The 23,155-nt window shown below is 29.7% G+C and overlaps 5 protein-coding genes and 1 long non-coding RNA gene across 14 annotated transcripts; 5 read left to right on the top strand and 1 right to left on the bottom strand.

The window, feature by feature from the left end:
• Positions 1 to 179: 179 nt before the first annotated feature.
• On the top strand, positions 180 to 3,085 carry LOC124948287. The gene is made up of 3 exons (XR_007100643.1): positions 180 to 855; positions 1,868 to 2,269; positions 2,859 to 3,085. It is a non-coding gene; the product is annotated as an uncharacterized LOC124948287 (long non-coding RNA).
• A 375-nt stretch (positions 3,086 to 3,460) lies between these two features.
• Positions 3,461 to 13,105, top strand: LOC124948282. 6 transcript variants are annotated; one of them, XM_047491669.1, is made up of 16 exons: positions 3,461 to 4,160; positions 5,099 to 5,114; positions 5,200 to 5,343; positions 5,995 to 6,191; positions 6,406 to 6,547; positions 6,627 to 6,723; positions 6,833 to 7,021; positions 7,094 to 7,246; positions 7,332 to 7,608; positions 7,699 to 7,977; positions 8,055 to 8,262; positions 8,343 to 8,530; positions 8,617 to 8,909; positions 9,210 to 9,491; positions 10,258 to 10,440; positions 10,530 to 13,105. In XM_047491669.1, exons 3-16 carry the CDS (start codon positions 5,213 to 5,215, stop codon positions 10,686 to 10,688), a joined length of 2,778 nt encoding a protein of 925 aa, XP_047347625.1. In that variant the 5' UTR covers positions 3,461 to 4,160; positions 5,099 to 5,114; positions 5,200 to 5,212; the 3' UTR covers positions 10,689 to 13,105. The 6 variants fall into 6 exon arrangements, with proteins under 6 accessions (XP_047347625.1, XP_047347624.1, XP_047347622.1 ...); XM_047491668.1 differs by lacking the exon at positions 5,099 to 5,114 and having other exon boundaries at positions 3,461 to 4,365; XM_047491666.1 differs by lacking the exon at positions 5,099 to 5,114 and having other exon boundaries at positions 3,461 to 4,219.
• On the bottom strand, positions 12,204 to 14,908 carry LOC124948286 (COP9 signalosome complex subunit 6). 3 transcript variants are annotated; one of them, XR_007100642.1, is made up of 7 exons: positions 14,750 to 14,908; positions 14,222 to 14,529; positions 13,854 to 14,137; positions 13,614 to 13,779; positions 13,343 to 13,536; positions 12,990 to 13,252; positions 12,204 to 12,782 (listed from the first exon to the last, which is right to left on the bottom strand). XR_007100642.1 is itself a non-coding variant. In XM_047491676.1 (6 exons), the coding sequence occupies exons 2-6, from the start codon at positions 14,478 to 14,480 to the stop codon at positions 13,112 to 13,114; spliced, it is 1,044 nt and encodes a 347-aa protein (XP_047347632.1). In that variant the 5' UTR covers positions 14,481 to 14,529; positions 14,750 to 14,908; the 3' UTR covers positions 12,204 to 13,111. The 3 variants fall into 3 exon arrangements, 2 of the variants coding, with proteins under 2 accessions (XP_047347632.1, XP_047347633.1); XM_047491676.1 differs by having other exon boundaries at positions 12,204 to 13,252; XM_047491677.1 differs by having other exon boundaries at positions 12,204 to 13,252; positions 14,222 to 14,609; positions 14,750 to 14,883.
• A 52-nt stretch (positions 14,909 to 14,960) lies between these two features.
• On the top strand, positions 14,961 to 17,443 carry LOC124948285 (translocating chain-associated membrane protein 1). The gene is made up of 7 exons (XM_047491675.1): positions 14,961 to 15,304; positions 15,700 to 15,879; positions 15,944 to 16,059; positions 16,133 to 16,345; positions 16,429 to 16,538; positions 16,617 to 16,904; positions 17,032 to 17,443. Exons 1-7 carry the CDS (start codon positions 15,173 to 15,175, stop codon positions 17,127 to 17,129), a joined length of 1,137 nt encoding a protein of 378 aa, XP_047347631.1. The 5' UTR covers positions 14,961 to 15,172; the 3' UTR covers positions 17,130 to 17,443.
• Positions 17,444 to 17,654: 211 nt separating this feature from the next.
• Positions 17,655 to 22,943, top strand: LOC124948284 (uncharacterized protein DDB_G0287625). Of its 2 annotated transcripts, XM_047491672.1 has the most exons (6): positions 17,655 to 17,914; positions 18,047 to 18,172; positions 19,897 to 21,629; positions 21,702 to 21,872; positions 21,940 to 22,080; positions 22,159 to 22,943. In XM_047491672.1, exons 3-6 carry the CDS (start codon positions 19,911 to 19,913, stop codon positions 22,318 to 22,320), a joined length of 2,193 nt encoding a protein of 730 aa, XP_047347628.1. In that variant the 5' UTR covers positions 17,655 to 17,914; positions 18,047 to 18,172; positions 19,897 to 19,910; the 3' UTR covers positions 22,321 to 22,943. The 2 variants fall into 2 exon arrangements, with proteins under 2 accessions (XP_047347628.1, XP_047347630.1); XM_047491674.1 differs by lacking the exons at positions 17,655 to 17,914; positions 18,047 to 18,172 and adding an exon at positions 19,412 to 19,550.
• Positions 18,439 to 19,551, top strand: LOC124948497 (phosphatidate cytidylyltransferase, mitochondrial). Its single transcript, XM_047492181.1, has one exon. The coding sequence runs from the start codon at positions 18,439 to 18,441 to the stop codon at positions 19,549 to 19,551; it is 1,113 nt and encodes a 370-aa protein (XP_047348137.1).
• Positions 22,944 to 23,155: the final 212 nt, after the last annotated feature.

A 23,155-nucleotide genomic window follows, 5' to 3' on the forward strand; every position in this document is an offset into this window, starting at 1 on the left:
TTTTTTTTATTTCTTTCCCTGACTCACTCTAAATTGATAAAAAAAGAAAGAAAATTCGAAAAAATAGAATAGAGAGTTTGATTTTTTCAAAGTGTATTTCGAAATAGAAACGAAATCGACTACGATCCGATCGGTTAAAGCCAACCATGGAAGATTTTCACGGACACGTAGGAAGCATAATGTTTAACCTTAGTCTAGATTAAAGACGGTAAGAGAAGTATTTGCACGGCGTGCTTGTAGAGAACAACGTACTAGCGTAGAATTTCTTCGTAACTGTAATTTTCACTCGAGTAAAAAGATTCGACGATTTTCTATTGATATTGTGAGAGGACAAAGGAAAGTTTTCTTCCTTATCTTCTTTTTCTGTTTTTTTTTTGTTTTGTTTATGAAACGATAGTAAAAATAAATTGACGAACCTCGATGTTGATTTATTTTGTCGCATTATATAAAATTAATATTTTTAGATTAAAATCGAATATTTTTCTTGAAAATGATTATCTCTCAAACGAAGGAATATTTTCAATTAAATTGAATTGAAATAAAGAAAGGAAAAAATAAGAGAAATGAATGGAGAAAGAAATGAATCAATGAAAAATTATCAAACGGAGAATCTTACGAAAAATTCGGATCAGTATATTTTATCTGCGAAAAAAAAAAAAAAAAAAAGAAAGAAAAAAAGAAAAAAAAGAAAAAAAAAGAGAGAAAAAGAAAGAAAAGATAAAAAGAAAGAAACCGTGCTCATCTCGATTACCAATAAGATTTGAGAGATTAAAAGAAAGGACGTAGATAATTGTTCGAACCGCGAATGGAAGTAAAAGCGGTCGGACAATATCGCACGACGGGAATTTAATAAAGGTAGGAGTCTCATGGACGTTGCGTAGAACGTGGCTAAAAGAAATGGACGTGGAGCGTGTCCAGCATGCACAGAACCACCTTTTGGCCGTCTTTATCTTCCTTTTTCTGACAATTTTCTTTTCCACGAGCTTACTCCCTCTTCACTGTTACTTACCCAGACGTATTATCCTTTCTTTCTTTCCAACTCTTTCTCTTTTACACTTTCTCAACGAGACTTCTTTCTCTCTTTTTATTAGAGATTCCTTCGACTTTTCTTTCTCTCTCTCTCTCTCTCTCTCTCTCTTTCTCTCTCTCTCTGTCTTTACCTCTGTCTCTGTCTCTTTTTTTCTTAGCTTACATTACAGGATATACGAGATAAGCTTTTTAAATTGAGATACTTGAATATCTCGAAAACAAAGTATTTTCGAAAAAAAAAAAGAAATTTGAAATAAAAATCGTTCTGCCCAAAAAGTAACAACTTTTATCTGAAATATATTTTTTATCCAGCCTCTAATTTTCTACGATATTAAATATTGTTTAGACAAAAAAACTTTCTATTGCCTTGCCTTGTATCGCTGGTTACAGATAAATAATAACAAGTAAGCAACTAATTAACAATTAACAATTGGCAACTTGCAACTGACAACTCGCAATTGGCTTTACTTTATATTATAAACGATTATAAAACATGAGTTATTATATTTATAAAATCTAAAAAATAATTAGACAAAGGAAACTGTAATATATAATATTTGTCATGAAACATATAACCATTATTATTAATTAAAAAGTATTTCTTTTTTCCTTTGACGAGAATCCAAACAATTTCTCGAGGGTATATGTTCCATATAGTAATAAATGACCCTTCAGAGAATGTCTAATAGACCGCTGCTAAGGGTCCGCATGGCTAAATGTTCCGATACGGGATAAAATATAATATAAACTTTTTTTCTATATTTTACAGTTAGATGATTAATTGATACATATATAATATTTTACTCGTTTTATTTGTTATTTATATCCTATATGAAAGGATTAAGCGAATGTCGCTGTATGGCAATAAGAAAGAACAAGTTGATAAATTAAAAAAACAATGTTGATAACTTGAAGACAATAAGTTGAAAATGGTCCTGTGACCTGAGTCAATGATACGAAAATGTTATATAACTTTACCAATAGTTCACGATTTGAAAATTGCATTATAAATGATAGTATGCATCAAGTGATGATTTCACTATCATGTTTCATTTTACATAAAACAATCACAATATCTATGGTTTAAATGAAAATAAATAATGCATTTAACAAAAATCTCAAGTGGTGTATTCGTATTTGTTTCAATGTATTATGGAATTCGAGAACATTGTTAATTGTGAAACATAACACGAAGCTCTGAAACATTTCAAATTAAAATGTAAATAATGTAATCTATCTGGTAAGTAACAATATTTGATTACATTGCAATGATTTGCTCGACTTTTGAAAATCGAATCAATAAAAACATGCCGATGTTCATTACGAAAAAAAAAAAAAAAAACTCCCGCAAAAATAATACAATATTTTTAAATATTACATATCTTCGTATGATCCTTAATTTCTGATTTTACACTGTGCTACTATCGGAAACAATACATTTGATCTATATATCGATTATGCTCAATTGCTAAGGTAGGTGATAAATATCATCAAGTTACCGACAATAAAAATAGAAATCTAATATTATCAATCGATAAGAAAGATATCTACTATGACCAATTATTACGTAATTGATCGGTAAAGTAAAGAATTACTTTTATTGACTATTTTTAATCCATTTTGCAAAACAAAATGTTGTACGTTTTTCTTAACTAGTTAGTAAGAATGATAACTATCACTTGCACGAAAAATCGAAGTAATCTGCAGATATCAATGAATCACAATTGAGTCTTGTTTCCGTTTTATTATCCTTTCCAAGGCTTATGATCTTGACGTAGAAATAGAACTTAGTTGCTTTAGGATTAATTTATACTATTTTTCTCTCTTAGGTGTATACGACTTTAGCAACAGATATGATCAAACTATGAACTACGAATGGAATAGAAAAACAATATCCCCATTAGCTTATAACCGATTCACGTATAATATGACATTCGAGTTAGTTTTATAGAAATTTTTCTAATAAATATAACAATAGATTTGATAAAAGCAAGAAAAAAAGCATATGACAAATTATAATTTTTCGAAGATAAATTAATCTAAGAAGTGTTCGTAACTCGACGTTATTTCTAATTTTATCAAAATTTCAATTTATTATATATTTAACGTGTATTTTAAATTTTCCTACGAAAGGGAATAGATTTTAAAATTCGAGATAAATAAATAAAAAAAAAGAAAAAAGAAAAAAGAATGATTATCTTCGTCTCTTTATTTTTTTTCTCTAAGTCGATAATATAGAAATCTCTCTATATATACCAATGATTTTACCGACGAAGAATTACTTAGGATGAAACGTTTGAAACTTTACAATAGAAATTGTATGCATATAGAAGTTTGGTCCAGGGCGCCGGCGCCGTTCTATAAATAACAAGATAGCGGGGTGGTGAAATGGAATGAATAGAGAGAGGGGATAGATAGTCCGGGTCTACGGGGACCGGCAAAATCTTACGAAGAAAACGACGTACGCACGTACGACGACGCGGCAGTAGTAACGTCCGTGGTAGTGCGGTCGTTCTTTCGTGCGCCCTCATATAAACCTAAGATATAATACCATGCCATTTGATTTTACCCCTTTTCCCCTTTCCGGAATACGTTTAAAGAGAAGTATATAGTGATTATAATCAAAAGAATAAAGAAGGTCGGCCTAAGATTTTAAAGGTTACAAAAATAAATAATAAAAACGAAGAATTAAACCGATATTGTGATGGTATAAGTTTTTTTTTTTATCAAGAAAGAGAAAAGAGAGAGAGAGAGAGAGAGAGAGAGAGAGAGAGAAGGGGGAAGAGATATAGAAAAAGAAAAAAGTAACGTGCAACAGAGGGAGAGACATCAGAAAAAGAGGGGAAGGTGTAGAAGGGGGAGGAAGTAATCAACTATGTGCCGGCGTTTCAAGGATCAAAAAAGGAGTTGGCCGCAGAGCGTCGTGCCTTGCGGCACCGGGACAACGCGTCTCAAGATCTGACTCTTCTTCGTTTTGAAGAATCGAACGAGCAAGCACGAAGAAACAGAAATAAAGAGAGAGAGAAAGAGAGAGAGAAAAAGAGAGCGAAAGAGAGAAAGAGAAAGAGAGAGAAAAGGAGAGTGTGTGTCTGTGCGTAAACGTAAAAGTGCCGGTAAAGAAGGGAGGAAAGGTGATTATATAAACGGGGTGATGCTCTCTCTCTGTTCAAGAAAATAAATTGAAAGAACGGTGTGTTGTACCTCGAACGACGTCCATCTCGCCCCTGCTACGAGAGAAAGCGCCTAATTATATATCAACGTGCATCGCGCATGCGTAGAATTTACGAAATGTCGCGGGACGTAACGCACCCTCTCAACTCGCCAAAGAGTACTCTTGTAACGTGATCAAACGGGCTTATAAAATACATAATTTTTTTATTTTTTTATTTTTTTTTTTTTTTTTATATATATATATATTTTTTTTTTTTTTTTTTTTTTTTTTTTTTTTTTTTTTTTTCTATTAATCTAAACAAATATAATAGTAACTTTGAGAATCAAATTTTAATGATAGAATTTATGATACTCATTCATATCGAATAAAAAAAAAAAATTTCGTTAATAATTTTAATTCCATTAAAAGGACATTATAATTATAAGTGTCATCGTCATTATTATCAGAATCATCATTATCGTCGTAATAACTTAAGGTGTTAATTTTTTACGATAGTAAACCAAGTAAAGATTTTCTCGAGAAAGGCCCTTCAGAGGGTGAAAAGGGTCGATAACGTTTCTAAGCATCGTTGCAGCCTGATAGGCACCTCCGTAGACGCGTTTGTAAACGTTCCTTACTACGAAAAAAATTGGCTCTCTCACTATACAATATAATAATATCTATAGAATATATATATATATATATATATATATATATATATATATATATATATATATATATATATATAGGTCAATACGAAATAGAACACAACTCACCGTGGGCTAGATGCCAAAGAAAATGTTAACTGACAATCGCGATGTCTCGTAAATTCGAATGATTAGAAAATACGCGTTTCACGGTGTGAATCGGTTCATCGTGATCAATCTTCATCTATTAATAGTGTTTCCTCGATAACAGAAAATCAATTGGATAGGTGAAAAATATTAAATAAAAAAAGGAAAAAAAATAAACGAAAAAATGAAAATGAACGATAGGTAAAATTTCATTTTTCTCGATAGATTCACGTCTACGATGGCTTTAGTTATGCTTCCTTGCGATCTACCATGGTGGCCAGCTGTGGTAAAACAATTAGACAGGGCAGCGCTCGCCAAAAACTCCACGGATCTTTTGGACGCGATGCAGAGATTGCACGACATGTGCAAGTAAGCGTGACATTTTACGCATCTTATTGTATTACGTTACGTAGCGTTAAGTAAAAACACAAAATTATAGATAGAAGGACATATAAGCGTGTGTCACGTGCACGTGTATAGATATTTTATTGTATTATTTAAAGATAATTTCAAACATACGGCAATGAATGAAAGAAAAAGAAAAAGGAAAAGACGAAAAAGAAATGATTTTCTCTTGTCTCTGATTTAATAATAATATTTCTGTTTGACATAGTTGCAAAATTAACTCGTTGAGATACGACAATGCACACGTACGCGAAACTATATTCGGTCGATGATCTCACGCCTGTATTTTATTTTGTTTGATGTTACTGCTCGGAGGAGCGTAAAATTTACGACGAACTTGTCGCGTCTGCGCGTTAGAGAAACGTTTAAGGATCTCGTTAAAGTGTCTCATCTTTTATGATCCTCTTAAAAAGATATTCCTGAATCTTTTATGAAAAGGAGTGACAAAATAAAAAATCAACAAGATAAAAAAAAATTTTAACGACCGAACAGAATCACTATAAAAAAAAAAACAAAAAACGAGATTTCAATTTCGCGGGTTGTGAAAGATGGCACTTGTTTGTTTATTGTTTCCATTTTATTTTCTTTTAACAACCGTGCGAATGTTCGTTTCAGTATAAGCCTAGATCCTGAGGAAGACATTCAAGATCCTGAGTTATTCACAGAATTGGCGAAATTTCTCGATGAGGATCTTGATTCTGTTGAACGTGAGCAGGTATTCACAAAAACAATACCACGAATGGTAGAGAGAGCTAAATCTCTGAGATCCACGAAACCTCCTCAGGGCTTACACTACAGTTTACAGCAACAGGGTAAACCATTGCAATATTTAACAAACAAATAAAAATGACAAATAATAAAATGCAGAGAAAAAGATTTGAAAAAGAAAAAAAATGAAGAGAAATTTCAAATTTTTTTTTTTTTTTTTTTGTTAAAACATCTCCGATCATTTACGAACATATATATATATATATATTTATATTTATATATATATAATAATTTTCGACTTTTTTCTTTTTTAATTAGGAGATAGCGTCGAATATAGCTATGCTTTTGTCTCTTCTCTTATCGCTAACGCATTTTTCTCGACCTATCCAAAACGAACGACAAAAACACATCCTACATTAAGAGACTTCAACTTCACGAATTTCTTCAAACACCTTCACACGTGAGTCGAATCCAACTGAAATGAAAATTATAATAATAATCCTTTACGAAATATTGACGAAGAAATTGCTATGTCTTAGGAATTGTCAAAAAGCAAAATTGAAGAGCATATTTCGTTACTATGATTATATTGAAAACGAAGGTGCATTAGATGGGCGAGTGATTATTTCGAGACAGGTAAAATGAAAGTGCGTTTGTTGAGAATGATATGAATTAGATAAAATAAGCAAATGAAAGAAATAATAAAAAGGTGAATTATTTTAATCTGTTCGTTTATTGTACATAGGTAATGACGTCAAAACAATGGTTGACCATAGAAGATTGGCTTGAAAGTAATGTACCACTTTGTCCTTTGACGATTCGTCACGAAGGTCGTTTAGGTAGACAAGATACAGAAACTGTTTATGTTTGTTTCGCAAGCGCAAGATTTGGGGGTGGAGTACTTGATGGTGACATTACGCAAGAAACCATACATGTAAATAAATATTACTGTGTAATTGGATAACATCTAATATTAAATTACGAAGAAAATCATTCTCTATTTCAGCTAGCAACTCATCCAGAAATGATCGCAGCGATTTTATCAGTCGAGGCTTTGGAGGACAATGAAGCTTTGATAGTGGAAAATGTTAGACGTATATCCATCATAAACGATCCCCATAATAGAGCAATATTCGAAGCTGTTCCCAAGCCCAATACCGTAATATAGTATACTAATTATGATAAATAAGTTGTTCACCATTTTATAAATATTTTATTCAAATATTATTTATATCTTTTTTAAGGTAACCATTTGCTGTATAGATCCGGAAGATTATTCAAGATTACCATTAACGCAATTCGAAGAAGACAACATTTTGAGAGAAATGAACAAATCACTTTTAGGATTTCGACAAAGACATGTACCGAGTAGCCCAACAGATCCAATCAAAACTGAATTAGATGCCGATGGAAGTCTAGGAGCTCGGAGATTGTCACCAATTGGTGAAAGTTTCAGTAGTACTCCACCTGAAATTGAGAATGAAAATAAGTTCTATGAGACTGGTGATAGCACAAAAGATGGTTAGAAACTTAACAATTTGACAATTATTTTAATAGTAACATCTGCTATGATAATATTGATTAGATCATTACATTTCCTAATTCAAACAGTTGAAACAACGACATTTGGTGAATTAAGCAAATCACCGAGTGGTACTGAACTTCGAACAAAACCGAACGGTAAATTTATCCGATCAGCGAGCCCTCGAAGAGTTTGCAAGGACAGTAGTTGTACAAACAAAAAAAATCGTTTTATTGTTCTTGGATCCAGTGGTGAAGTTTTACCGGTCACTCGCAAATCTCTTGGTCAAATGTCTGTTTACAGTAGTTGCAATAGTCAAAGTACGGATAGTTTTCACAGTGCAAAAGACACAATGGACGAAGAAGTTGGTACGTAGAAAAACGATCATTATTCTCGACTTCGTTTACAATTAGTACAACTGAGTAAAATTTTTTATCGATTTTAGACGAAGAAGAACAAAAGTTAACGAGACGTTACAGCTCGCAATTGGATACACCCGAAAGACGAGGTACATTTGCACAAAGATTAAAAGAAGCTCTCAAACGAGAAAGTACAGCCACTGGTGCATCTACTTCCAATACTTCTTCCGGTGAAAGTAGTTATGCTGTTGGAATAAGTATCGCGGGAAGTCACGTCTGTGATCAAGATATCAAGTAAATCTTTTTAATTGATATTTATAATCTTGTTTATTTGCTAAGTAATAAGTTAACTATTCTTTAATCAAACATTCCAGACTAAAAAGAGGAGGTTCGAGGGGATTCGTTCTACGAGACGAGACTGTAGACGAAGATTTTTTGAAAGAGTCTTTAGAAGCAGAACAAAAGTGGTTGGGTAGATTTCGACAAAGTCAACCTCCGGCATTTCAAAGAAGAGAAACCAATGCTAGCAGTAAATATAGTTTCAGTACCGAATATAATTCTGGTAGGTCAAAATACATTTTGTTAAAAATATCTAACTTCAATACTTCTAATATATTGATTAAACTTTTTCTATTTTTATTCTATTAGACTTCTGTTCCGAGTTAGAAGAAGTCTACGAGCAATTGTCAAAATGGTTGGAAGATCCGATCACAGAGGATGAAAATCGTGAATTGGATACAAGAGACAGAGCAGTCGTTAGATTCGCTGGTTCGTTGTTAAAACGAGCGCTCAGCGAATCTTTCGCAGGTGTTCCAGTTCAAGAGGGTGAACCTCAACCTTTCATCGATTCGACTGATATAAATCAAAGGCACAAATTAGCTTTAGCTGTGAGAAGTTTAAGTTTAGAACTGGCACGTCAGAAAAGCAGAAGGCAACAATCGGTAAACATTGTTTTTATCTTTTTAAATTTATTATTATGAATAAATATGCTAAGCGAATAAAATTCATTCTTAAATCGTGTATCGACATAGAATGAGAGACGATAAAGATCTATTTTTTATATATATAATCCTGATTATAATATATAAAATATGGAATAATTTCAACGCCATGTTATTAGCCCCAAAATCATATTCGATAATAAATCATATAGTATAAAGGATGAGAATATGAAAAAGAAATGAATATTTTCAAAAGACTTCAAATTTTATTAGACACGCATTTAAAGCTGTACCACACAGGTTTCTGAATCAGAAGAAATAGAATATTATGAAGATGCTTTGAGCGATGAGGCAACGATAACAAAGGATACAAAGGATTGTCAACGCAGGAAACTGCGAGCTGTTGCATTTACTTCTGAGGTATATCAAACCTTGGTCGATGATCATACCACTGTATATCTACCCAAGTCTATAGATAGAAAGATCTCTGGAACTGATGATAATATATCGGAATCAACTTATGTCAATAATACTACGCATGGAAATCCTATAGAGAAGTCCATACAATATTTAGTAAACGAAGTGAGCAGACTTATTCTTAGAGTCACAATAATGATATTGTGAATTAGTATACATATTTAACAATCTAATGCATGAAATAAACGTAATAACGTTGACAACTTCAAACTTTTGTCTGATGCCTATCACTTCGACTATCTATCTCTTTCTCTCTAAAGATGTGCAATAAAAATCTGACAAATATATAAATTTCACACACATATATATATATATATATATGTATGTATATATATGTGTATACATGTATGTATCAATTATTCATGCATGATCTATATTAAGAACATTGCTTTCAGTAAACACTAGTCCTTAATAATTAACATAACATTCATCTATTTATCTGTCTCTCATTCTATTTACCTTACAATACGCTTTTCTTATTCGTCAAAATTGATAACATACTTTCATCATACGTAAATTAGTAATTATCTTCTTTTCTTCTATAAAGCATTAATTCGATGAAACATCGAACAACGATCGAAAATCGTTTGTTCACAAAAAGAATACTGTAATCCAAATATTTAGATTATGAAACTAAGCATTATCTTTTATGCTTCCTTCTTTTTTTACAATCTCATAATTTATTAACAATAATTTTTTTTCCATAGATACTCATTTGCCGCATGTCAATACACTTTTATTGAATATCACGACGATATTGACAAAGGCCACACACACACACACACACACACACACACACACACACACACACACACACACAAATGATAAGTAAAATCATCAAAGGATAATGTCATAATTATTATATTTACAGATACCTCGAGAGAATAGTTCTAACATCGGGGGATTGTTGTCTGTAGCAACAGGCAATTGGGGTTGTGGATCAAGATTGAAAGGTGATCCACAATTGAAACTTGTCATACAATGGCTTGCAGCTTCTTTGGCGGGTGTACCAAGATTAATTTATTATACCGCAGGAAATTGTTCTTTATCTAAGGTAAGAATAAAATTAAATTTTAGAATAAGAATATATAAAAAAAAAAAGAAAAGAAAAATGTAATTCTAATAACATTATTTACATTTTAGTTGGATACAATAAGTAGAGTTCTTCTAGATAGACATTGGTCAGTAGGTGATTTAGCTGCAGCTGTATTAAAGTTTTCCCTACAAGCCATTGAAAAAAGAGTAGAGAACAAAAGTAATCTTTTTGAAGAATTAATTGGTACGGATAAATTGAGTCCTTAGCCTGATCCAACGCTGTCCGTTTTAGTAGACATTCTTGCTACAATGATAGAGGACAGCTTACTAATCTCGCGTGAAAAAAATACTATAGCCGACGACAATTAAACATTGAGATTAATTTGGTACTAAAATATGAAACGAGGTTTACACGTAATAAAAAAAAGAATAAGAAAAGGAAAAACAAGAACTCTTTTTTTTTTTTTTCGAGAAAAAAAAAAGAACGTAAAGATTGCAATAGATAAGATATATAGGTATACGATCGAACAAGATGTTGCTTGTGTTCTACTCTTACATTCCATCTATTTGGTAAACTAAAACTATTGTAAATATAATTTTTTAATCAAATTCCTTAGTAATCTCTTTTAAACAAATAGAATTTAAAATCATTGATTAGATTTTATAAAATATCAGATAAGTCACAATTATTCCTATACTAAATCGTTGGAATGAAAGAAACGCATGAAAATAAGCAACTTCTTCTATTTTATCTTTCCAAGATTTAAACTAGACTTAACTTCAAAGAGAAATGATCAATGATTAACAAAATACTTTATCACTTAGCATATCAAAATACGATGTATCACAACTGCACAAGTTGTTGTACAAGATAGCCTATCAAAGTAAAAGTAGATATTCTAATATTTTCTGTAAATATATAAGAAACTGCATTTTCAGGGAAACAGGTTAAATGAGTATACAGGAGTAGCAGTATTTAAAAGAAAAGAAAAAGAAAAAAAAATAATAATAACTTTATAGCACAGCTATTATGTTAGACAGATGTACAATATGATATATTAGTAACACGAATGTATGACATGTCAATTCTAATTCTTTGTTTATACAATGAAATATATTTGCATATAATAATTAATGAAACACAATATATACTAATCTATATATTTTATACAGTAAAATTTGCAAGACATATATATATATATATATATATATATATATATATATATATATATATATATATATATATATATATATAAAGAGTAATTGCTAGTACAAGCAGAAGGATGATACTCCAATATCAAAAGCAACAAAAATGAAGAGAAGAAAAAGAAAGAAATAAAATCCAAAAAGTACTTTCAGTTTAAAAAAGAATAAGTTTGCCTATACTCAATTTATACCTATATGGTCCAAAAATATCAGGAATATTTCACAAATTTATATATGCTCTTTAAGAAAATTCTACTTTCTACAGCAGATATATCAATATTTAACGAGAGAAAAGTGACTATTTCTAAAGTGATATTTTAAGCGAACTCTGCGCTTATACGAACATTGATTCATACAGAGTAATTAAGAATGCTGCTTTTACTATAAATAAAACTCTGCACAATACAATAAGCTCTAGTTAAGAATAATAAATAGTTCAAGCAAATAAGGTTGCAAACCTCAATCTTATCGAAATTTGATAAAAAAAATTGAAGGATTTTAATCAGAAAACTTCCTATTTGGTGAATAATCTTTGTGGTTTACAACTTTATACAGCTGAGATATTATAACAATGAATAGAATTTTAGAAAAACTTTTTGTCATATTTTATAAACAAATATACAGGCTGCTTTTTATATATCAAATAATTTGTATACATCTACTTATATGAATTAGATATTAATGTAGCCTGTGAAGGAAAATGCGTCTATTAACACAAGGTCTTCCATTACAAAACAACGAGTGAAAGTATTGATCAAAAAATTCTCTCTTATGTACTATTTACATGTATCTCATTTTTGAACATATTATATTATGTTTGTATTGAACATATGTGACCCTATAGAATTATGTAAAAACTATGAATTATTTTTTTATATTATAATAACGAAAGCCTAATTTATTTCAACAAATTTGTCTATAAATCGACACGTTCAATTACATAATCGATATATAAAATTTTTTTGAATTATTGTTCAATAAGTTATATTAAATTGTTCTTTCAATATTGTTTATTACCTAATACAAAACTGAATGTGAAGTAAAGCAATATGATTCACACAATGCATCACAGGCTTTATTGACTTTACATCTTAAAGATAGTTTATATATCCTACAGCACAGTTAATGAGATACCGCATTCCTGGTTTATTGTTTCTAAATCAAAGCATATGAAGAAGGTATATAAATATTTTCTATAAGTATCATAAATACCCTTCGTTATGTTTTGCTTTTTACTTTTTATATAAGTGAAACATCTTACTTCAGTCAATTAACTTATAAAACTATAATTAAGTGTACCTGCTTAGAGCTTTATTCCATATTCAATACAATATACTTCATTATTCTGCAAAATTTACTCACCAATTGCACTGATGATTTCATTTTCCAAATCCTGAGTTTATTATCTTAATTAGGAATAAGAAAAGGAAAGTATAAAAAAAAAAAAATAAAAAAAAAAAAAAACAAGAAGTTCCATTCACTTATCAAAAAAACAAACTTCGCAAACGCCGACCAACACCTTGTCTATCATAGAGTATATTGAATTTGTTTACAAATTGATTTATATTATTGCAACCTTTGGTTATAATGCCCAAGTATGTTATCAAGCCAAAATCATTGCATTGCTGAAATAAAATATAAATAAATCATTATACTTGCGTAAATGTAATATAGAAGGAAAAAATAAATAAATAAAAGGATATTTAAATACATACATTATAAAAATCAGCTTTAAATTTAGGATTATTTAAAACAGGCAAACGATATCCAAGAGAACAGGCTGCTCTTAATACTTCATGATTTCCTTTTAATTCGCCATTCTGTACCGCTTGTACATATCTTAATACTAATTTTACTCTCGAGTGTAACATTTTGATGGCACTATGTTGAGCTGCCAAATGTTTTGCCACTAAAATATTTAAGAAAAATTATATGAAATCTGTAAAGTAAAAGATTATAACTTTTAATAGGCAAAAAGAATTTTACCTAAAGAACTTTCTCCCTGTTCATTGCTGCACATTCTTGCAACATGATCAACTCCAATCCTTTCTGCTTCTTCTGTAGCTAATGTATAAGTCAATGGAACAAATAGCATAGTAGCTTCTCCATTAACTAAATCAATCACAGACTCATACATGGAAACAGATAATTTCTGTAAAAAATATACATTATATAGAACGTTTTTAAGTATTCTAAGAATCAATAGTTCCATGAAGTTTCTCTTACATCTGTATTTTTTGGTCTTGGATCCAATTTTAATAATACTGGACTTTCATTGATTTCACAAATCTGTTTGTGTACTCTAATATCTCTCTCATTAGGCATATCTCCTGTGGTATACCATCCAAGAAAATCCATTTCACTAAAGACTTGTTTAAATTGTTCCTCTTTTGTATTATAGTAATCCCTATCAATGATAACATCGTCGCCAATGCATGTAAACAATAATTCAAAAGAATTCATAATCTCTATATTACGTCCTTTTTGTTTTCCTATTAATGCTCCATATACTGAAAAAGAAATTTATCATTTTTATAATCATTCGATTATAGGCCTAAGCTTATAAGAAAATAAATAATGCAAGATCAAGCTACCTAATTGTTCAGCTCCTTCTTGAGCTCTTAATCTAGTCCAATGTTCGCTAACATTCATGATAACCAGAGGATGTAAACTGATAGACACTGAACCAACTGTACCAGAAGATGCCATGACTTTGATCGCACTTGTAAGATTAGCAGATGCTTTGGGATCTCTCTCTGATGTATCTTCGTCAACTTCCATTGGTATTTCCACCGGAGCTACATTATTATCATCCACTTCCATATCGCTACTTCTTTGCTTAGACTCATTCATATTATCAAAAAGGCTGAATAGCCCTCTTGGACGGTATTTTTATCGATGCCTTAATAAAAAAAAAAAAAAAAAAAAGAATAAGTAATATCAATGAAATGCAAAACGATTGCAAATCAACAATATAAGACTCTGCATGACATAGAAAATTTATTATAGAAAATAAGACAAACAATATTCATTTTGTATAAATTTAATCACGCATGTGATTGATGTTAACCATCAATAATTCGATGGTTAACAACTTTGTGATGAAAATAATAATAACGTACTTTCTGTATTTGTCTCGTTGCCTGAGAAAATAGAACGTCCTATGTTCACGACGATCACCTCAAATGTACAAAAAAGTAAGCTTATATGGAATAATAGTTCACTTATGTTCGCTAATGTCGTGGTTGACGAGCGCGCTATCTGGCGTTAAAGATCGGTGAAAATTTAGGATACACTAGCTCCGCGTGATGTTTAAAAAAGAAACTAATGTTGATGATTATTGAAACGTTAGCAGACCTCCTATCGACAACGTGGTTGAACGTGGTCACACGCTTTTAAACCGGGAGCCACGTAAAGTAGTGAATGGTCAGTAGAAGTTAGTAGTCAGCCTGAATGCGGTGGTGAGCGGTAGTAAGATACGAGGTACCGCTCGTAACTCTACGATTCAAAACTATCGCGTCCAACAAAAGTGATTTTTTACAAAAATGGTTGCAATAAAAGGCCGAAAAAATTCTAACAAGAATCCACCGATATTCAGTCATGAATTTATTATTCAAAATCACGCCGATATCGTTTCCTGCATAGCTATGGTTTTTGTAATCGGTTTAATGGTACAGGTCAGTGGCCGTATTATTTAGTTCATACACATATTTAAACGAACATCAATTTTTCGTAATTTTTTTTTCTATATATTATTTCATTTGTATACATAATAGAAATCACGAAGTTCCTACGAAGATTATTGAACATTTCAATAATAATATTTGACTTTGACAAGTCAAATTAAGTCAGTACATAATGAACATATGTTACTTAATAACACGAATTTCTTAATTTACTTCAATTTACTTTTATCATTCGGATTAATTAATAAATCATCAATAATTATTAATGATTATTTCATTTTATAATATATTATTTCTACATATAAATACATAAATCTTTAAAATAATTTTTATAAATATATAAATTTTTTTATTAAAGTTTAAAAGTTTTTAAACGTAAATTGCAGGTTACATCACCATGGGCTTATACATTTATTGCCATACATCATAATATATCTACAGCAACTACTGATGATCTGACATTACCACAAAAATATACTATTGGATGGAAAGATGCATGTGCTGTATTTTTTTATTTCTTAATAATTATTGTAATGCATGCTGTATTCCAAGAATATATATTTGATGTAAGTATCATTATATATAGAGAAGGAATTTTATATTACAAAGTGATTATTTTATTCTTTGTAGAAAATATCAAAACGACTTCACTTAAGCAAAGTAAAACTTGCAAAGTTCAATGAATCCAGTCAATTGGTACTATTTTATTTGCTGTCCGTTATTTGGGGCATTGATATTATAATCAGGTAAAAAGTTATATCTCTTATTATATGTTAATTTAAATGGAATCTCCGTATTTATAACTTGTTAATGTTTCAGAGATAATTTATTATTAAATATAACTTCCTTATGGTTGGATTATCCAATACTCTTATCTTTCTCTTTAAAATTATTTTTTATTGGACAACTTTCTTACTGGTTACATTGTTACCCAGAATTATATTTTCAAAGAATAAAAAAAGAAGATATTGCACAACGTGTTATATATACTACTGTAGGATTGCTCTTCACTTTTACAGCCTATTTCTTGAAGTATGAAAATTTTATAATTTCATTTAGATACTTGAATTATTAATATTATTAATATTATTTATTCTTCATTATAATTTTTACAGTTTCCAACAAGTAGGCATAATATTATTTGTTCTTCATTATACTGGAGATGTTTTACTACATGGTGCAAGAATTAATCACTTTGTTAATCAGAAAGAAAATGTAACAAGAAGTGAGTTTCATAAATCATTTATATTCTTTATGCATATAATCTTATTAATTGAAAATAATATTATTCAATTTTTTACAGTATGGTTCCTGATCGCCAATTCAATATATGTGTTTGTTCGTATTGCATCTTTAGTGCTTACATTTATAGTATTTTTTTATGGATTCAATCAAATTGAAAGTTCATTTGATTACTCCACTGGAAACTTCAATATTCCGATTGTACAATACACTGTTTTAAGTGTGATTATATTTTTCCAAATTTACCTTTTACATAAATTTGTTATGAGACAAATTAAACGCGCTCGAGAGAATACAACTCCTGTCATTACGAAAATAAAACCAAAACAAAAATTGAAAAAAAAAGAAGGTGAGTTTAAATATAAAATAAATTAAGATATTTCTATTTATAAGATATTTACATTTGATATTTAATCTGTATTTTTAATTAAAAATACAGATTAAATATCAAATTTTATTATAACTTGTATTTTTAGGTAAAAAATCAACCTTGTCTGAAGATGATGAATTACCTGAAGTAGATCAAGCAACTAAAAAGAACTTAAGATCTCGTTCTTCTACGAAAGCAAAATAACTTCGTATATACACATACACACACACACACATACATACATACACACATACACACATACACACATATACACACACACACATACACACACACATATTTAATAAAACTGTATAAGGCTGATTAAATATCAGATACCATTCACTTCTGTATAATCAGTATCAAAAAGTGAATATTCCGAAATATATAGGTTCTTCCTTAACCATAGGATTCATAAAAGAAATTAAATTTTAATGTAATTCAAGGAAATCATGAAAACATCTTCACAACCTATGTATATTAAATATTCTAATTACGAAAATAAAATCTTTTTATATAATTATCGCATTTGTCGTTTTCTCAATTCATAAAAATGATATAAAAGTGTTTTTATTAATTAATATCTTTTTCTAATATTAAGATACTTTTTTATCGATAGTAGATAAGTATATTTTTTTTTCTATAAAAATTTCGTCGATAAGAAAGGCATAAATAAAAGTTGACAATAGCGTCATCTGTTATGAAAATATGAAAGGTTATCGAAAACTTGTTCTTATACGTTCTTTGATTATTTCTCGTATGATCTCATAGAAGATTCATAAAGCTTATTGTCCAAATTTTTAATGTGCGAAGTGTGTTTCGTATGAAATGTGTGAACTTATATTTAGAATCATTCGTATAAAGTTATAAAATTTTTAAATTTTATTTGTTTTATTCGACCGTAGAGAAGGAAATTTTAAATAATTTATATCGCTTTTTAAGATTACGACACGTATGTGTGCTTGCATCAGGATAAGTAATATTTATCGAGGGTGTGTTTTTTCTTCTGCACATTTTTTTATTCTCATCTATATTAATTTAATTTTTCATTTATTTGAATAATGCTTTATGTCTAATAAATATTTCTTATAGTCACATCGATATTTCACCACTTGAATTTATAGGTTAGGTAGTGAATGAACCTTCGTTGAAAAAGGAAGCAGATAGTGGCAAATCTCGTTTATCTTGTGTTCATCCGTTCGGACGGCCTTGGAAGATACCATTCATGAAGAATTATCATAACAAAACAGGTGCCAATTACTTAAAGTATTGTCCGACAGTATATTTTATTGACTCTGAAAAATCGCCACAAATTCCTATGGTTTGTGCTAACATTGACCCCGTTAGGAGGTCTTTAATATCAAATAGTATCATAAAATACAGATATTTATAAAAAAAAAAAAAAAAAAAAAAAAAATTAATAAGAGTAATATTTATATATGACTATAAGAGAAGTACATAAGATAGCAGACGTTTAATATTTTTGTAAACTTTGGTTAGTATTTTAATCTACAAAATGCTAGAGAAAATATCTGAGTTATCTAATTTGAGAAGAATTCTTAACGAATTCCCAAAAAATATAAAATTCTGCTTTGCATATGGATCTGGTGCATTTAAACAGTTAAATAATCATGAAAATAAAATGTTGGACCTTATATTTGTTGTACAAAATCCAAACAAATGGCATGCAGAAAATATAAAACTTAATCCGAAACATTATGCTATGCCATTGAGGTATCTTGGATATAAATTTATTGCCAATTTACAAGAAAATTGGGGTGCAAAAATGTATTACAATACTTTGGTAAAAACAGTCACAGGACAAACCATTAAATATGGAGTAATGTCTGATATTTCTCTAATAGAGGATTTACTAGATTGGAATGATTTATATATAGCAGGAAGATTGCATAAGCCCGTAGAAGTATTGATAGAACCAAATGAATATTCTCAGATACGCATGGCTCTTGTGCAAAATTTACATTCTGCTGTTCGCACAGCGCTTTTATTACTTCCTGAACATTTTACTGAAACAGATTTTTATAAAGTTATTGCTGGATTATCTTATAACGGTGATTTTCGTATGATTTTTGGAGAAAATAAAGAGAAAGTGCACAACATTGTTGTTCCACAATTAAAAAATTTCAAAGAATTGTATGCACCAATTTTACAACATTATGAGCAATACATAGATTTTCCAAAATCCGAACAACTGACAGTAATGTGTCAACAAGATACAAATCCAGCAACTAAAATACATCACTTAAATCAATTACCCCGAACACCTCAAATAAAGCTAGTAAGAGCATGGTCACTAGGTCCAAGATCAAAGGATACGGAAGACTGTTTACGTGCTATTGCATATGATCCTGAATGCTGTGAAATATTGGAACGATGTTTAAAAGAAATCGTCTGGAAATCTAGTGTTACTCAAAGTTTAAAAGGAATTGTGACAGCTGGATTTATAAAATCCATTAAATATAGTGGTGCAAAAGTCAAGAAGATGTTACAGTCAAACTCAGAGACGAGTATTCCTCTTGAATCAAAATCAGAAAAAATTAGCAAACTAGTTGACACTGTTGTGAAGAAGCAAACAGAGGCTAAGGATACTGACAAACGCCTAGAGTAGTAATTACATCTCTTCTAGTTGTATTTTGAATCTATCATCACATGTAAAATTTTCTAACATCTGTGTAGTAAATAAAATGGTCTAGTACTATTGCATTTCTAACTTTTCTTTATAGCTATTACTTAATGCCTGAAATTCGATGTTTTAATATCTCAATTATGTTAATCAAGTGTTCTTTCCTTTTTTTTTTTTTTTTTTTTGTTTTTTAATTTTATCGATATGTTTTAATATCAACAAAATATTGTATGAATCTTCGCATAAAAATTAAATTATGAAGTAACTTTCTGCATGTAATGTACATTATGTTAATTAAAACTGACATTTATAAATTTGTTATATTTTCAGTAAATAATTAAACTATGACATCGATGGATACGGATTCTGAAAGCCAGGATAGCGATGACGGACGCCGATTTCGTTTTGAAGCTACTCGTAAAGATGCAACTATAATCCCAGACACCGTGAGTAAAGAGAAGTCACCTAGGAAGAAATCAAAACGCAGATCCCATTTAGAGGATAAGAGTTATCGCGATAGAAAAGAAAGATCTAAACACGAAACTAATAGAAAAGAATCTCAACGATCAAGAGAACGAGACGCAGATGAAAAAGAGTCTAGGCATATTGTAAAACATACAAAATATGGAACGTATAAGGATTATAGAGGTACAAAAGAAAGTGATTCTGCATCAGGAGAAAAAAATCTCAAATATTCAATGGACTCAAAAGATAAATCCAGAGATTTGAAGCACTCTAGAGAACGAGATCGTAATGATCATCGTAAACATTCCCGAGAACGTTCTCGTGATAGAAGTTACGATGATAGATCGTCGGTTGACAGATACCGGAGCAAGTATCACGATAGACATAAATATTCTCGACATAAAAGTCGGGATAGATCGTGTCAATCAAATCGATTAAAATCATCGGATAATGAAAAATCTCGAAGTGAACATGGAAGACACGAGTCGTTTAAGAAGACCAAAGATAAACGATTACAGCATTTAGAAAATGAATATAGTGCACATGAAAATATTGATCAGATTCATGATGATAATGGACCTCATTCAATGTCATTGAATAAAGTTTGTAAAGCGGCTACTCCATTAGATATACAAGATTGTAAAGATTTAGATTTATCCGATTTTGATGTTCTATCAGAAACAGATGAAAATATATCTGATATTTCAGATTCTAGAAGTTTATGTTCATCTTCATATTATCATAAGACCAAAGTAAGAAGAGAACAGTTAAAAAGCCAATATGAATGTGTAAAAAAAAAACGAGTAGCACCTGATCAGGAACATGTGGAAGAACTACAAAAGGTAAATTGCAAGAACAGTACAACACTGTTGAGTTCAAGTAATAATAATCCTAGTGCCATTTCAGATACTTTATTAGATTTCATCTCTTTAGAATCAACATCTATAATGAACAAACAGATGAAATCATTACAAGAAAAAGATGTAGAATGTAATACACTTGGGTCTAATGAAAAAACTAATACTTGTGCATACGGACCAGTGTTACCACCACAGCTTAAAACATTTAATGAAAAAAAAAGTACAAATGTGTATACATCCTTGTGTACAGAAGAACATGAACCTAGAGAAGAAAATACCGTTAAAAATGTTAGTGATAAAAATAATATAACTAGCATTGATTTTATTGGACCTTGTTTGCCAAAAATAGAAGATACTTCGGATAATTATGAAAACTCAAATACAATGAGTGCTTTAAATTTGGAAGAAGAAAATCAGGAATATCAAGTACCTCACAGTCCATCAAAAGATATTAATGAATCTATGGATGATATTGCTGCTTTTGGACCAGCATTGCCACCTCATTTAATTAAACAACAACAAAATGAAGCGGATACAAAAAGTAGATTAATAGGCCCTATAATACCTGAAGATATAAAACTACTTAATGAAGAAGAACGTATGGCTATGTATTCACAATTTGAAGATGAAGATACAGTATCATCTTCTTTAATTCACGATAGCACTACAAATAATGGCCATACTTATCAGGAATTACAAACTCCTGGAATACATTATTTTCATGAAATTAAACAAGATGTAAGGAAAAATTATTACATTACAACTGTTATGATGCTGATATATGTATGTTAAAAATATTTATTTTTCAAGATTGCCGAGGATGTTGTACACAAACGTGAAAAGTGGATGATGGAATTACCTCCAGCTCGAGCAGCTGATTTTGGATTGCGCGCTCGAAAATTTAGATTAAGGCCTGGACCAGATATGTCTGATAGATCTTGTTGGACTGATACTCCAGTGGAGAAAGCTCGAAAACGAAAAGTATATCTATTAAATAATATGGTATATCTTTTAACATTTTAATAATTAAATATTTTTATATTATTAGTCAGAAGAAGAAGCAGCAACTTTACGCAGTGTAGATAAATCAGATTGCATTGGGTTACTTAAGGAAAAGTCAAAGAAGACTAAAAAACAAGAAAAATCTTTGCTGGAAATACATCAAAGCAAACTTAAAAAGAAAAGAAAGGTATTTTTAATTTATTTATATTTACTTCAAACTGTTAATTTGATTGTATATATCACATTTATCAACAATATTTTATAGAAAGAAGAAAAGGAAGCTAAAGCAGCAGGATTGCCAACTAGGAGGCCGTTCGATCGTAATATTGATTTACAAGTTAATCGATTTATGGATCATTCACAAAAGAGATCTGTTTTAATGAAAGCAGAAATGTTGAATGATAGATTTTCACGTGGGCAAATATAATTATTATAACTAAAGCTTAAAAAACCTCTTGTACTTTTGGAATTTTAATTATTATAATTAGTTACAGCTGAGTGCCTTGAAGAAGAGCAATAAAACGAAAAGATTTTCATTGTTTCAAGAGATATATAAATAGTTTTAAACAATATTTAAACTAATATGTGATCAATTGTTTTAGTACGACAGTGATTTTATTTAATAAATTGGGTGTGTATGTACAAGAGGACATTTTTCTAAACTTTTATTATATACTAATTTAAATCTCTATACTTTAAATATTTTTCCACATTGATCATTATAAATTTTTAGTGTCCGCTAAATAAAATTTCGTGTTACAGTATCATTGCCTTATAGAACACTTGAGAATAAGGTCTATTGATACATATATATGTAATAGTTATGAATTTACAAACATAATTTTTCAAATGAATATTATTTCATAACCAAAATTTACTTGGTTATATATTATATATTAAGTTTGGTTAATCATTGCTCTTATGAATTATGTTAATTTATCATGTATATAAAATAGCACTTTGTATTTATACAATATCATGATTGTATTAAATAATTTATTATATATATAATTATACTTTAGTTTCCACAGCATGTGAAAAATAAATATTCCTGGTATTTTATTCTCATTATTATTATTATTTTTTTTCTTTTTTTTTTTTATTATTATTATTATTAAATATTCGTTGATAAATATTTTTATGCAATTAAGATTTATAAAACTTCAATGTATCCATTTAATAATAATTACGATGATAAATTAATTAACAATACAATTATATATTACTATGAGTTAACCTAATTTATAACTTTAGGTTTATAA

Source organism: Vespa velutina, chromosome 4 (assembly GCF_912470025.1).
Source record: "Vespa velutina chromosome 4, iVesVel2.1, whole genome shotgun sequence".
Lineage (NCBI taxonomy): Eukaryota > Metazoa > Arthropoda > Insecta > Hymenoptera > Vespidae > Vespa > Vespa velutina.

Excerpts from the sequence above, each read along its gene's own strand:
- LOC124948497 (XM_047492181.1), top strand. The coding sequence starts at position 18,439 with ATGCTAGAGAAAATATCTGAGTTATCTAATTTGAGAAGAATTCTTAAC.
- LOC124948285 (XM_047491675.1), top strand. The coding sequence starts at position 15,173 with ATGGTTGCAATAAAAGGCCGAAAAAATTCTAACAAGAATCCACCGATA. Across the intron at positions 15,880-15,943 it reads TCCAAGAATATATATTTGAT|AAAATATCAAAACGACTTCA; the intron begins GTAAGTATCATT and ends TATTCTTTGTAG. Across the intron at positions 16,060-16,132 it reads GGCATTGATATTATAATCAG|AGATAATTTATTATTAAATA; the intron begins GTAAAAAGTTAT and ends TTAATGTTTCAG.
- LOC124948284 (XM_047491672.1), top strand. The coding sequence starts at position 19,911 with ATGACATCGATGGATACGGATTCTGAAAGCCAGGATAGCGATGACGGA. Across the intron at positions 21,630-21,701 it reads TTCATGAAATTAAACAAGAT|ATTGCCGAGGATGTTGTACA; the intron begins GTAAGGAAAAAT and ends TTATTTTTCAAG. Across the intron at positions 22,081-22,158 it reads AACTTAAAAAGAAAAGAAAG|AAAGAAGAAAAGGAAGCTAA; the intron begins GTATTTTTAATT and ends AATATTTTATAG.
- LOC124948282 (XM_047491668.1), top strand. The coding sequence starts at position 5,213 with ATGGCTTTAGTTATGCTTCCTTGCGATCTACCATGGTGGCCAGCTGTG. Across the intron at positions 6,548-6,626 it reads TTCTTCAAACACCTTCACAC|GAATTGTCAAAAAGCAAAAT; the intron begins GTGAGTCGAATC and ends GCTATGTCTTAG. Across the intron at positions 7,609-7,698 it reads TGGTGATAGCACAAAAGATG|TTGAAACAACGACATTTGGT; the intron begins GTTAGAAACTTA and ends TAATTCAAACAG.
- LOC124948286 (XM_047491676.1), bottom strand. The coding sequence starts at position 14,480 with ATGAATGAGTCTAAGCAAAGAAGTAGCGATATGGAAGTGGATGATAAT. Across the intron at positions 14,138-14,221 it reads AGAAGGAGCTGAACAATTAG|TATATGGAGCATTAATAGGA; the intron begins GTAGCTTGATCT and ends TTTCTTTTTCAG. Across the intron at positions 13,253-13,342 it reads TTAAAGCTGATTTTTATAAT|CAATGCAATGATTTTGGCTT; the intron begins GTATGTATTTAA and ends ATTTTATTTCAG.